General features: G+C 44.4%; 1 protein-coding gene and 1 long non-coding RNA gene across 2 annotated transcripts in view; both read right to left on the bottom strand.

Annotated features, from left to right (window-relative positions):
* Positions 1-15,219, bottom strand: part of LOC139276887 (brefeldin A-inhibited guanine nucleotide-exchange protein 2-like) — a 118,261-nt gene that overhangs the window by 62,837 nt on the left and 40,205 nt on the right. The window contains exons 9-10 of the mRNA XM_070894884.1: positions 3,681-3,811; positions 919-1,153 (exon numbers count right to left, since the gene is read on the bottom strand). Of these exons, the coding sequence (XP_070750985.1) occupies positions 919-1,153; positions 3,681-3,811 (366 nt within the window). The remainder of the gene's footprint in view (positions 1-918; positions 1,154-3,680; positions 3,812-15,219) is intronic.
* On the bottom strand, positions 12,730-14,671 carry LOC139277538 (uncharacterized). The gene is made up of 3 exons (XR_011596106.1): positions 14,309-14,671; positions 14,026-14,188; positions 12,730-13,792 (listed from the first exon to the last, which is right to left on the bottom strand). It is a non-coding gene; the product is annotated as an uncharacterized lncRNA (long non-coding RNA).

The following is a 15,219-nucleotide window of genomic DNA, read 5'->3' as shown; positions in this document are numbered from 1 at the left end:
TCTCTACCACAGAAAGTAGTTGAGGCCAATTCACTAAATATATTCAAAAGGGAGTTAGATGAAGTCCTTACTACTCGGGGGATCAAGGGGTATGGCGAGAAAGCAAGAAGGGGGTACTGAAGTTTCATGTTCAGCCATGAACTCATTGAATGGCGGTGCAGGCTAGAAGGGCTGAATGGCCTGCTCCTGCACCTATTTTCTATGACAGTGTTCTAATTCACTGTCACCTGGGTATCTGATTTTTAGATGCCCATGGGTTCACGACAACTCCTTAATTTGACCTAGTATAGTTTGCTGGATTTGGTTTTCGGTGCACCTGTTAGTTTACAACTGCAGCAGCTTTCAAAATGGCTTAGGAAGTTAACATGTAGATTTCTACTAGTTTCCACACAGAAACTGATTAGCAAACAAAGGAGCATAGGAACAAGAGTAGGTCATTCAGCCTCTCGATGTTATTAGCTTTAAAATTTGAAACTTGATTTTTTTTTTTTAAACTGAGGAATGGGAAACAGTGGCAATTAACTAAAGCTAGTCCATACCTAGCTTTCAGAGGATTTTTTCAAGTGGCCCAGCTAACACAATTCCTCACCAGTGTAGCGCAGCATTCCTCACTTCCAGTGAGCACCTGGCCTATATTAAGAACTAGCTGCTTGAGAAATTGATCAGTAATACTAAGCACAGTATACAACGCCATTCATACGTTTGAAAATCAGGGTATGACTCTTCTGTATTGCACTAAAAATGTCTATCTTAAGAGCTGGACAGTGGCTTTGCAAGAATTCGTGATCAGATTACAAAAACAGCCACATTATTGCAAATGAAGAATATACAGATATTGCAGTCACTGCTTTATCATACAAATGTGCCTGTAAGAGCTCACATCTTTCATGTACGACTTAATAGATATTAAAGTCATACCTCAATTTGCATTTTTAAATTAATCTTGAAGTGAGAGAGAAGAGTAAGGAAAATAGCCAGTGAGAGTTCAAACACATCTGGCACACACGAGACACCATTTTTGGATAATGCAACACAAAGGTATTGCTTAATTGCATTGATAAACATTTCATTTGTTTTGAAGACAGGGCCAGCATTTTGAAGGACTGACAGAAGAAGTTGCAATGAAATTATCTTTGACCGCAGCTCATGGGACCTTGAAAACAAAAATTGTTTGGTGTAAATAATTGTGCTTTATAAAAATAACTATGCACAGTATGACCAGATAATATGCATGATTACACTGTATGCCATGACATGTGGAAGAAACGGTTATAAGTTTTACCATTCAAAATCTATTACAAATCTTCAAAATAAGATTAAGAATCATCTGATACAAATATTTCTAATAATTCTGTATAATCAGTAACCAGTGCCGGAAAACTGGGAATTAAACCAAAACTGGTTTCAACATTTCCTCTGATGTGCTATTTTGCACAACTTTTGGATAATTCTTTAAAACACATGCACAGAATAAATTACTGATTTTTTGTGAATACCCAACATATTTTTCAAAGTGCCTCCTTAAGTTTAAATTATTTTTTCCACCAGGCCAACGGAACAGCATACACTTCTGTGAGGCTTAATGAAACATTGCTAGCCTTTGTGCAGCAAAAAGGAGTTAAGTTTGGTTGTTACACAGCCGTTTGTGATCTTTACTAAATTAAGCTCTAAAGTGTGCGAGTAAAATTACAAGAAGCAAAAAACAAATGACTTCGTCCCATATAATGAATAACCAAATTTTACCAGTACCAAATGGTACAACATTAGGATGACCCAGTTTTAGAAATGATCCTTAAAATACACAGGGCCCAGCAGACCACCCTACAGATCTTACTATATTTGCGCTGAAAACTGCTGGAAATGTAATTGATAATGGCACAGCGATGTCAAGATTATATCTGGGACCACATGAATGATACAGAAAGATAAATAAAGGAATGGAAAGTGTGTGTGGATTGAGAGAGAAAAAAAGACAAAGAATAAGAAAAAGCAGAAGAAAAAACAGAAGAGGACATTGTAACTAATTGTAAGGGGATAAGAAATACAGACAGATGGTCACCAAAGTGGGTACTGAAGGAAGTGAATTGAGCCGACACGTAAAATGATCCAACTTAAAGGATTTATCAGTACTAGGGGGTTGTGAGGAATCAGAAGTTCCTTCACCTCAAGTAGGGATTGTAAGATAGCGCCTATTGACAGATTGTATGTAAAACTTGCTTATAAATGATAGAAAATGGCTGTGGAACATAAAATGGAAACTTTAGATATTTAAGACTTTAAAAAACGGCATAGAATCAGACTAAAGGGAGCAGCTTTGCTTGCGTGCTTATCTTATAAAGTATGCAGAACTAGCTATGAGAAACCAGGGCAAGGTTAACACTGTAGAACAACACATTCCAAAAGGCTGAGATCGGCCCACCTGCAATGGAGAAAAAAAGATGCTACAAGACCACTCAGCAGCCAGTCTGTTAAGGGTTAACAAATCAATGCAGCTCCGTAAATCAGTTGTAAGTCAACCGGTAGTCAGGAACTAGTGTTCACGAGGCCACCATGCCTCGAAAACTGTATAACAGTGTAGAATCCTTGTTCAGAGAAGGTTCATTTGGAACGTTTCCCCTGCATATGCTTGAATAAAGATCGGAATATTGAACCAAGGTTTCGTCTGAGCGATTCCGTGGTCGCTATATGGGCTGGTGTTGAATCTGTATTTCAGGGACTCCACCTTGAAGAGAAGTCTTCTTTTTACCCCAACACTAATGTTTCCATTGAGTTACGGCTGCACAGTGATCTAGAGATCCCATGTAGGCTGCTCAACGGCTTTATAATATAAAATTTGCGCATGCGCAGTAATTTGAATGGGCTGCGCAGCCCCTTAAGTCAGCTCTGCACCCAAAAAAAACAGTAGCGGGAACATTGATGTAATCCAGTTATGTTTGGGAATTGTTGTATTGGTCCTTGAGAAGTTAATAATGAGTGAATGGCAGGGTAGGGTGTGCAAACTGTACAAATATTCTTACTCATACATGGTATCGCAAAATTATTTTCTGAAAAGAAATCCATTTAATTTGCATTATTGAGTGTCAAATCAGCTTTGCATCCTGAAAATTATTGGCTTCCGACACCAACAGGAGTGCAGATGGCAAACTGGTGCAAAAATACGGCCATGACAGATTAAAGAAAAATCTTAAAAACCCCACCCGAGGAACAATTCACTAGTTACTGGAATAAAACTCCACAGTTTTATTTGTTCCTTTCTGGGCCTCCAAGGTTGACTTTCATGTCTGGCCCATAAATCATGTCATTAATAAGGTTTGTAAGACATGAACTGACCGTCCGAAACAGAAGTGGCAAGATTAATTTGCATTTACGGTGCAAATCCAGCAATTTCATGACTCACAATTAATTTCAATTGGGAGGTTTTTAAAATCGAGGTTAACAGCGAAGCAGCACAAATCGTCCAGCAATTTGTGGAGAATCTGAACTCATCGCGTAGCTCTTCTCCACAAATTGCTGGAAATTTTGCGAACTAATTATGGTGGGCGCCGCTAATTTGCCATTATTTTTCCAGTAACTTCTCGGCTATTGCTGTGACAGATGTGCTTTTTTGAACTCTTGAGCACAATTGCACAATGTCTAGTTTATGAATAAGATTTTTTTTTCATGTCTTGGTATTTACTTACTTTGGATCTGGAGGTCCATCACTTAACGGCTTCATGGAAAGTTTACAAAGAGATCTGAATACCAAAAAGGCATCTTTCTGCAAAACGTGGGAGAATTTAGCACCGACAGGTGGTACTACAGCTTCAGACTCCTAGTGCCAAAACAAAATGTGATAACCAGTCAGAGGTGCAACATTCACTGTCGCCTTTTCATTTAGATTTCCCAGTTTTCTCCACAAACCCTTTCCTTTAAACAAGCAAGCACTTTAACATGTTCTTTATGGACTAAGAGGGGAAAATGTAATCAATTTAAAGTACTAAGAATGGGCATAAAACAAACATGATGATAGGAAGTGGTTAGATATTGTAACTGGTACTAATAGCTGTGGCTAGGAGGCTTAATGACACATGCAATGCATTTTACTATAAATCATTCAGGTTGTTTGGCAGGGGTGGTGAAGGAAACTGCTTTATCGGTTGAGATATTGAGCACTGATGGTACAGTGCTGTAAAACTGTTGGGAGATATATTCAGTTTTTAACTTGCTTTTGTAAATACTTATTTTTAAAATAAGGATGAAAATAGGGCATCAAAATGGGTAACATTGATTCCATCACTCATAATGACACAATACATAAAGTGGATAAACCATAGCCATAACTTGGCACAAAAATGTCTAAAAATATCTTGAACTAACTATTGGTAAGATTTAAGCTAAAAACATGCAACTGCATTGAGTGACAACTGCTAAATTAATAATCATCTTTTCATTCTGAAAAAGTGAAGTAGATACCCATTGAATAGGCAACATTTTCTGCCGATTTCTGTTTACATTTTTTAAAGCATTACCTGAAAAGTGCGTCATAATATAAGGATAAATAGACAAGACAGTTCAAAACACAAATTCTTCAACTTTAAGTCAGTGAGTAGCTGAACCATAAAAAGCAGGAAGATCTCAAGTTTGATTTCGGATCTCCAAAAAGATTAGGGGAGAAGTTAAAAAAAATAATCAGAAAGGCAAAGAGGAACTATGAAATTAAATTGTCAAGGAACATAAACAAATGCTAAAATATTCTATAGGCACATCAATAAAAAAAAAAGGAAAGTTGTGATAGGAATAGGACCATTAACAGATGGACAGGATAAAAATCACAGGCAAGCGATAATGAAATGACAGAAATATTAAATGATTATTTTACTTCCAATATTTACCAGGGAGATAGACGAGATGGACAGAACATCGAAAGATGAGATTAGAAATGATATAACAGCACTTATAATGGAACAGAAATAATAAACTCAGAGGATTAGTTTAACTAAACTCGAGAAGAAATAGCAGAAGCACTATTACACATATTTAATAATTCATTAGAAAAAAGGTGTTGTGCCAGAGGACTGGCGAATAGCTAACGTTACACCTATATTTAAGAAGGAAGATAATGTCCAGGGAACTATAGATCAGTCAGCTTAATACCGGTGGAAGGAAAAATAATGGAATTCCTCCTAAAAGGAGAAAACAGATCATCTAGAAGCCAAAAATAGAATAATGGATTTCAAAAAAGAAAGTCTTGCTTGACCAACCTATTGAATTATTTGAAGAGATAACAAAGGGAATATATAAAGTTTATGCAGTAGGTGCAATTTATTCCTCAAGACCTTCGATAAGGTGCCACATAATAGACTAATGAATAAGGTCAGAGCATGCGGAGTCAGGGGAGAAGTAACAATAATCAATAGCTAGCTGGCTGTAAGATAAAGCAGAGTAGGGGTAAAGGGTAGCAATTCAGAGTGGCAGAAGGTGTAAAGTGTGGTCCAACAAGGATCAGTGCAGGGACCACTGTTGTTTGCAATTTATAATGGCCCTGAATTTGCAGTTGTAACGACGTGAAATTGTCAGCGTTCGCTGTTATTATGTGAAACTGACAGCAACTTCTGGCGTACGCACATCCGCAGTAAAATGTGGAAGAACAGAAGTTGGTGTCCATGATTCCACGCTCCTCTATAGAGTGCGCTGTTGAAGTCCTTGCAGATGACATGAACTTTTTAATGCTCTTATCGCGCTGCAATCCCCCCACCCCCGGAAAAAGTTAAGCCTTGTTCAATGAGGTCTAACTGGGTTTTTAAATGGCGCACTAAGTTATAATTACTTAACAACCTCTCTGGTTCTGAGCAATTAATTTTGTATTTGTAGAATGTCAAATTTCTCCATGATGATAAAAATTACCACTGATTTTTAAAATAATAAACCTTAAGAAATAATTTTTTTTAAATGATATTTCAGTTTCTACCTTAATGTCCTAATCTTTGGCCCCAAGTTTCCACACGCGGCAAAACAGGCGCCCCTCCGAGCTGGGCGCCCGTTTTTCGTGCCGAAAATGGCGCCTGAAAAAAAACGCGCTATTCTCGAGCGCTTTGCAGCTCGATGTCAGCTTGGTGTGGCGCCCAGGGGGCGGAGCCTACCACTCGCGCCGATTTTGTAAGTAGGAGGGGGCGGCTACCATTTAAATGAATTTTTTTCGTCCCGGCAACCCTGCGCGTGCGCGTTGGAGCGTTCGCGCACGTGCAGTGCGAAGGAAACATTGGCACTCGGCCATTTTTGTAGTTCTTTGTAGCTGTTCAATTTTTAAAATGTTTTAATAAAACCACATTGCCATCAGCACATCAGCACTGAGGCTTCTTGCAGCAGTGAGAAGGCTGCAGGAAGCCTCAGAAGTTGAGGCAACCGTTTCCCGACGGGCCCGACCGACGGCAGGGGGGCCTCCCCGCCCCTGCCGTCGGGAATGGCTGCCTCAACTTCTGAGGCTTCCTGCAGCCTTCTCACTGCCTCCCACCGCGCTGCCGTCGGGAACGGCTGCCTCCTCCCCGCTGCCGTCGGTCGGGCCCTTACTGCCTCCCGCCCCCCCGCCGTCCGTCGGGCCCTTACTGCCTTCCCTCCCCTGCCGTCGGGAACGGCTGCTGCCGTCGGTCGGGCCCTTATGCCTCCCCGCCCCTCTGCCGTCGGTCGGGCCCTTACTGCCTCCCCCCCCCCACCTGCCGTCGGGAACGGCTGCTGCCGTCGGTCGGGCCCTTACTGCCTTCCCCCCCCCCACCTGCCGTCGGGAACGGCTGCTGCCGTCGGTCGGGCCCTTACTGCCTCCCCCCCCCCCCACCTGCCGTCGGGAACGGCTGCTGCCGTCGGTCGGGCCCTTACTGCCTCCCCCCCCCCACCTGCCGTCGGGAACGGCTGCTGCCGTCGGTCGGGCCCTTACTGCCTCCCCCCCCCCACCTGCCGTCGGGAACGGCTGCTGCCGTCGGTCGGGCCCTTACTGCCTCCCCCCCCCCACCTGCCGTCGGGAACGGCTGCTGCCGTCGGTCGGGCCCTTACTGCCTCCCCTCCCCTGCCGTCGGGAACGGCTGCTGCTGTCGGTCGGGCCCTTACTGCCTTCCCTCCCCTGCCGTCGGGAACGGCTGCTGCCGTCGGTCGGGCCCTTACTGCCTCCCCTCCCCTGCCATCGGGAACGGCTGCCTCAACTTGTGAGGCTTCCTGCAGCCTTCTCCCTGCCTGAAGCACTTTCACACAGGTAGGAACCTGGTTTATTTAATCTTTTCTTTGCTTATAAATTTTTATTCAGGTTGGAATTATTTGTATAATATTTGTATAAGTATAACTAAGGATTTATTGTAGAATGTAATGACTTCCCTTCCCCCACCCCCCACCCCCCCACCCACCTCATTCCGGATGCCTAATTTGAAACCTGCGCCTGATTTTTTAATGTGTAGACAAGGTTTTTTCAGGCCTACAAAAATCTTCACTTGCTCCATTCTAAGTTAGTTTGGAGTACGTTTTCACTGTGGAAACTTTCAAATCAGGCGTCAGTGTCCGGACACGTCCATTTTTGAAAAAAAAATTTTGTTCAAAAGTGAAACTTCTAACTGACTAGAACTGCAGAAAACTTAAATGTGGAGAATTGCGATTTCTAAGATACTCCGTTCTCCACCAGTTGCTCCTAAAAATCAGGAGCAAATCATGTGGAAACTTGGGGCCATTATTTCACTCTAAAATTATTAAAAAGTGAAGGATAATTAGTGCTTTTTACTTCCTGGTTTGCAGTCCGTAAGAATTCTTCAATGTGATTGGCTGCTTAGCCTGCTTGATGACATCACTATTGCTGAATGCCAGAGATCTCCTATCGATGCCGCCACAGAGCTTCGTAGCAGCTTTCTTAGAGGTCAGCGGCGTGCACTGTCACTTCGCCAGTGACCGCTGTCACTTCGACGCAGACCACAAAATCCAGGCCAACAACAATTTAGACTTTCAAATCAAAAACACAACTTCTAAATTTGTGGATGACACCAAATTTGTTGGGGGAGGGGATAGTCAATATTGAGGAAGACTGCAACAAATTTCAAGACATGAATAAACTTACAGAATTAGCAAATGAATTTCAACACAGATCAGTGTTATGTATTATATCGTGGTAAGATAAGAAAAATGAGGACACATATCATTTGGAAAATAAGAATTTAAATTAGGTAGAGGAGCAAAGGGACCTTGGAGTACAAATACACAAATCACAAAGTAATGACACAGGTTAATAAGGCTGTAAAAGAAGCAAATTAAGTACTAGGGTTTAGTTCCAGAGGGATAAAATTGGGCAGTAGAAAAAAGTTATGCTAAACTCGTACCGAACCTTGGTTAGATCACACTTGGAGTACTTTGTACAGTCCTGGTTGCCATATTATAAAAAAAAAGGATATGCAGGCACTGGAGATGGTGCAAAATTGATTTACAAGGGTGATACAAGAACTGTGCAGCGTGCACGGCCAAACAAAATAAGAGGGAACACTGACTGCGAGGTTATACTCATCAGGAAAGGATTAACAGACTCGTTCTCTTTTGCCTTCTGGGGAGAAGGGTAGAAAAACTGGCACATTATCAAAGGAAAACTTGACAGCAGAGTAGGGTGCATGTCGGATGACAACGAGTTGCATTATGCTTCCTTAACTGCTCTGCAGCATTCAATATGATCGACCATCTTCCCCCACTGTCTCTCCTCCATGGCCCGCTTCAGTGGAATTCCCCTTCAGTGGTTCCATTTCCGTGTTCTGGTGTAGTCAGCACAACTGCTGCAATGCGTTTGTTTTGAGTCCACACAATCATCTTCAATATGCCACGTTTTATTCCAGCCCTCTCCTATTCCTCATCAATGTGTTATCCCTTGGAAATGTAATTTGTAAGGATCGGGTCAGTTTTCATATGTATGCAAACAGTCTGCACCACCACTCGACTCTACAACTGTCCTGACAAATTGTGAATGAAGCTGAACCTGACCTTCTTCTAGAACATTAACTAGGCCAAATTCATCCAGTTTGGTTTCCACCAAAATCTCGGCACCTTGATCCCATTCCCTTGCCTGCAAGGCCACTCAACCAAACAGTGCACAGCTCCAATGTACTGCTTCACCTTGAACCAAGTTTCAAACCCCAACTGTAGTCCATCGGCATGGCTGCTTCCTTCCACCTCTGAAGTATTACCCATCTCCATAAAACCCATTGCTGCCAACATCCTCATTCCTGCTTTAGTCACCTCCAGAATCAACTTTAACAATTACCACTACTCTACCATTAGTGACAGAACCTTCAGCAAAATTATCCTACATGGTTTAATTTTATTCCCATAAGAAGTCTCCTTAAAACTACCTCTTGGACAATGATCTTACCATCCTTCCAATTTCCCTCTTGTTCAGGTCGGACTACCAATTGTGAAGATGTTTTATTACATTAAAGGCTTTATATAAATCTTAGTAGTTACAAGCTGTTTTCATCAAGAGCAACGATGGACAATGCTGGCAAAGTTTCATTTTTTGCTCATCCGCAGTTGCTGTTCAGTTTTCTCCTCGAACCTATGCAATCCTTGTGGTGATGGCGTTAGGTGGGAAATTCCAGGATATTTACTCAGGAGCGTGTGATTTGGTGAGGAATTTGCAGGTGATGGCATTCCCATGACTGTTGCTCATCCTTCTTGGTGGTTGAATTTACAAATCTGGCAGGTGCTTTCAAAGTTAACTTGGCGAGTTGCTGGAGTGCATCCTGCAAATAGAATCCTGTAAAGTCATCCTCGACTCTGAGGGACTGCCTGTGATGACGATGAAATAGAATACACTGTAGCCACAGTTATCGGATAATATGGTCTGCTCAATGATCACAAAAGTTGTGAATGGAGTTAAACATTGTAGAATAGAATAGACAGAGGGAAAGTGATTGATGAAGCAGATGAAGATGGTTGGACAACAAAGATGAAGTGGAATCATGAAAAAATAGTGGACAGGACTGAAATACGGAGTGGGGGATATCGGGCTCAATTTTCCCTGGTCACTTGCGCCGTTTTTTTGGTGTAAGTTTTTACATTAAAGTTTCCCCAAGGAATCTGCGCCAGCGTAACTGAGCTGGTTACGATTTTTTTAGGTTCGTTTTTTTTGACATCATACAGGGTGCTACCTCATGTCTGCGCCAGTTTTGATCATTTTTCAAAGTTTGCCCCCCAAAATTTCTCCTAGGTCGGTGTATCTGGCCACTCCTGAAAAACCTTCTGATGAGTTAAGAGAAAGCGGCGCACATTGAAAAATCGGCGCTGAAAGACGCCATTGTTTTTCATTGAAGTTTTGGAGGGACATAAAAACACTTTAAATATTCATAATAAAGATCAGATTTGTTTACCTTTCAACGGAGTAGATGGAAGCTTGATAGAATTCTGAACTTCTCTTTTTTTTTAAACTCACACGCCATCACTGAATGTCTTCAAACAGGGCTGGAGTGTCGCAGCGTCAGCTGGCAGAATTGGCCCCACACCCGGACACAGGGGCTCGACTGCAAAACAAGCCCGGGGAGGGAGGGGGGAGGGAGGTGGCGATCGGAAGACTACATGGCATCAAATGAGCCCGGGGGTTTGGGGCGCGGCGGGGGGGGGGGGGGGGGGTGGCGGGTGGAAGATCAGAAGAAATCACAAGACTGCAATGAGCCTTGGGGGATTGGAGGGGGGTTCCCGATCACTGCGCTTGCTCAGACCTGGGGAGAGAGAACAAAGAACCTGCCCAGCCTTCCTACCATTTTGAGCTTCTTGCGAAGGTTAAAATTTAAGCATGAGGGCAATAGTAACAATGCCATACCTTGTGAGAGCCTTCTGCATCATGGTGCTGTGGAAGAGACAACTGATTCGACGTCATCGCATGAGGAACCTCAGAGCGTGTAGGGTACTGGGCAGGAGGCCTTACACACCTCGGGTATATCGAGACAGGCATTCGTATCTGCACCCGAGTGATGTAGACTGTGTCAGAAGGCCGCATTTCCGCAAAGAAGTTGTAACTGAGATCTGTGAGTTAGTAAAAGCAGACCTGCAACCTAGAAGCATCAGGAGGACTGCTTTGTCAGTTGAAGTGAAGGTTATAGCTGCAGTGGTGGCCGGGGCCACTGGTGGGAGCAGCGTGCGGCGGGCCTGGAAATTGGTGCGGTCCCAGCCTGCAAGACCATCAGCAGGCCGGGGCCATTGGAGGGAGCAGCATGCGGCGGCAGACCACTGCAGGGAGCAGCACGCGTTGCTGCAGGAGGGCGACGGCTATGAAGCCAGGTGGCTGATTGCAGTGCGGGCAGGCACAGCTGGAGGGGCGAAGGAGCGGCAAGAGTTCATAGAGGGAAGTGACCGGGGCCCAAGAGAGCTGTGAGTTTGGGGCCCAGAAGAGGAGAGGGCCCAGGGGCAGCATGGGCCAGCCCACATTGCGATATGTGTGCGTGCTCGGTCTGTGCAGCAGAGCTGGTCTCCAGTTGGTCTTGGATAATCCTTGTCACTGGACCAAGACCTAGCTCTGTCAAGCCCGTGTGGTTGCTGGTGTGCAACGGCCACCACGTTAAAAAAATCCAAGCACAGGCATCTTCCACCCTTCACGATGTAGTTCGGGATCTGGAATATTAGGTCCTTCATTGAAACACCTGTGAACTCATCCCTTTTTGGCGTGGAAGCAAGTCATCCTCGCTTTGAGGGACTGCCTATGATGATGATGACAGCTGCCCATCATTCTATGCATCTGGATCCTTCCAAGCTACAACTGGGGATGTGTGCGCCATTTCTCAACATGCAACACATGTCTGCATTCATCAGGTGACTGCTGCACTATATGCCTGCAGGAATGACTACATAAAGTTCCCCATGACCGCCCAGGCAATGCGTGACATGGCTGTGGGCTTCTCCAGGATTGCTGACATACCAAAGGTACAGGGCTGCATTGACTGTACCCACATTGCCTTGCAAGCACCTTTGGAGGATTCAGAGATGTACAGGAACAGAAAATGATTCCACTCCATTAATGATCAGCTCGTGTGTGACGACATGCATCGCATCATGTCAGTCGATGCAAGATACCATGGGCAGCACCCATGATGTGTTCATCCTACTTGACAGCGTTATATCTTCCATGTTTCAGCAGCAGATAGAAGGACAGAGCTGGCTACTGGGAGACAAAGGGTACGGCCTCGCCATCTGGCTCATGATGCCCCGACACATAACCCAGACTGAAGCTGACCAGGAATACAACATGTCGCACATTGCGACGCGCATCATAGAGCGGACTATTGGCATCTTGAAACAGCGTTTCCGATGCCTGGACCATTCTGGAGATTATCGGTCAGTTAACTGTTGTGTGCTGCATGCTGCATAACTTAGCAATCATGAGGCAGCAGCAGCTGGTAGTAGAAGATCCACCTGAGGTGAGAGTGGCTGATGTTAATGAGGAAGATGCAGATGACAAAGAGGAGAAGGACGAGGAAGCCATGCAACTACCCGAAGCTGGAGCACGATGGCGGAGGAGAGCGGGCTGTCGTGCCCCTTTCACGGTTCCTCGAACTCAGTGAACGCTTTGCTGCCTGAAGGCTCAGCGGCAAATATTTCACATGGACCATGTTTACTGTTTGGACCTGTTCGGTAATGTTGTGTTGTGTTAATAATGGAAATTATTCAGTTATAATGTAAAATATATTTTATTCAAAAGTTCAACAAATATTTGTACTTAAATTAACTTTAATAAAAATATTTTGGTATCAAACTTTAAAGTTTTCAGTTAAGATCACTTACTAACTTTAAACTTGTAAATTTACATAACTTACAAAAAACTTTTAATTTGAGAAGTTACAATAGTAACAATAACAACAACAGCAAAGAAAGGCTGCACCCATCCCTCCACAACATTCGAAGACTGCCTGTTGCGCTTGGTGACTCCACCACCTCTGCCTGCAGGTGGTGGCGCAGTGTTTCTGGGGTAGGTACCAAGCTTATTCTTTCTAACATCTCGGCTAATGCGCACCTGTTGAAGGGGGGAGGCGGGCGGCAACGCGGAGCGCCCGGCTTGGGTCTCTTCAGAGGCTGGTCCAGGGATTGGAGTGGGAGTGGCAGTTGATTCTGTCAATTGGCGCGGGGTCTTGGCGTGTTCCCTTATTGCAGCAGCTAACTCCAACATGCAGTCCCTCATGCACCCTGACTGTGTCTCAACGACCTCCAACATTCCCTCCCTCATGTTGAGCAACAGTGTGTCAACTACTTGCAACATTCCCTCCCTCATGTTTACCGACATGGTTTCAGCTGACTAAGATATTCCCTCACTCATGGTCTCAGACATCGTTCCCATTTCTCGAGTGAGCGTTGTTACTTCTCCTGACAGTCCTGTTACCCTATCACCCACCCCACTGATGGCGTCCAGGAGTGATCGCATAACGTCAATGCTCTCTGCACTCATTGACATCATGTGAACCACATCTGATAGATCTTGCACCTTTTGAGAGCGCGGTCAAGCTCTCTTTCCCCTCCTCACCCTGGGTGTGGCTCTCAGCATTCCAGTGGGACCCGCAGCCTCGGACGGTGGGGCCCTGGGTGTGCCTCGATGCACCCCACTGGATTCCCCAGCCTCAGATGGTGGGAAACCATGGAATATCCCAACACTCCCAGGGAAGGGGTTGGCACCTCAATGGGCAGCAACTGCACCTCCTCAAAAGTGAGTACAACAGTGGGGGCTTCATCCATCCCATCCGCACCCCCCCAACCCCGTCTTGGTCTGGAAGGTGGAATTGAAAGATGTTCTCCTCTTCAGGCTTGTCAGGGTTGGCCTCAAGTTCTGCAAAATATAACAGAACAAACAAATGGTTGGCAGCAGAGTAGGGGGCAGGATGGCATGAGTAGGCTCACACAGCGCAGGCAGCAGGCTCATTTGAAGGACCACGATGAATGATAGCACATTGCATCAGCCAAAGCGTAGCTGACGGAGACATCCCCATGAATGGAAGCATGGCTAGCCCGCGCAGTACTTAATATTTAGCAAAGCTAGACTGTGGAATTTGCAGGATTTACCCTCCCCCTCGAGCGTGGGCCCAGCTTGTGTAGTGGTCGTTGCTTTTCTCCAGACAAGACCCATCAAAGCAGCGACCTTCTCTTCCAAGGGTGTCAGTGGGTGCAGATTTGCTGGGCCTCCTCCTGTTCGAGTTCTTTCCCATTTTTAATGTGCCACTTTCCTCTGCAAAGATGAAAATACAACTTTTTAGAGAGAGTGTCATTCTACTGGGTGGGACATATACAGCTGGTCACATTTACATTACAATTGCAATTGCATTGAACAAGTGAAAATATTACTTACATTAACTACTTGACCAAGGTTTAGCCACTTCATTTTGCACTGGCCTCCAGATCGCGGGGTGGTCACCATTGCACAATAATCTTCTGCAAGTTGGTTCCAGCGTTTCTTTATTTCTTTTGGTGGAACTTTTGTGTGACCTCTGCTGGTGTTCAGCACGTGCCATCTGTCCTCAATTACAGTAACTAGTGCCTCCACTTCATCCTGTAAGAAATTCTTGGTCCTTGCACCACGTTGCATCTTGCATTGCAGTTCCAATTTTTTTTTTTTAAAGTTCTCACACAATACTCAACGTTCTCACACACACAACTGGCTCTTTAAAAATGGTCGATTAGAGACCGGGAGCTATACTGCGCACGCGTGCCCATAGGAATCACATCAAAAACGTCCTTTTTTTTTTTGCACATGCGCAGAAGGTGCAGCATAATTTTTTCAGCAGACAGGCGGTTCCACCCCCCACGATGCGATTGGACAGGCTGCGCTGCGCCAATTTTGAAAAATACAGCGGGGAAACTTGGCACAAATATTTTTGGAGTATTTCTGGCCTGGAAAAATGGGTGTAACTCTGGCAAAACTGAGCCCTTTATTAGTATGAAGAAGGAAGATCGTGCAAGATAGAACATGGCTGTCGGGAACCCCGAGAGTCAACTGAAAAAAGAGTTAGAAGATGAACCATCAATGAATTCACAGATAAAGCTATTTCAGAGAAGACGACATTGCCACAAACATAGCTTGCCAGGAAATTATATGGTAACTTCTGCAGAAATGGACAGTGCCAGATGCTGGCAAAGGGTTTGAATTATGTGAAGCTTGTAAGGAATAGCAGCAGATCCTGTTGTGGGGAATTCGGAAGGCAGTTCTTGGCACTTGGAAAACCCGATGGTTATTCCAAACTAGACGGAGTGCTTGCATAG

The sequence above is a fragment of the Pristiophorus japonicus genome, chromosome 12 (genome assembly GCF_044704955.1).
Source record: "Pristiophorus japonicus isolate sPriJap1 chromosome 12, sPriJap1.hap1, whole genome shotgun sequence".
NCBI classification, from domain to species: domain Eukaryota; kingdom Metazoa; phylum Chordata; class Chondrichthyes; family Pristiophoridae; genus Pristiophorus; species Pristiophorus japonicus.
The sequence above is the reverse complement of the archived record's forward strand: the minus strand, read 5'-3'. Positions and strand labels throughout refer to the sequence as shown.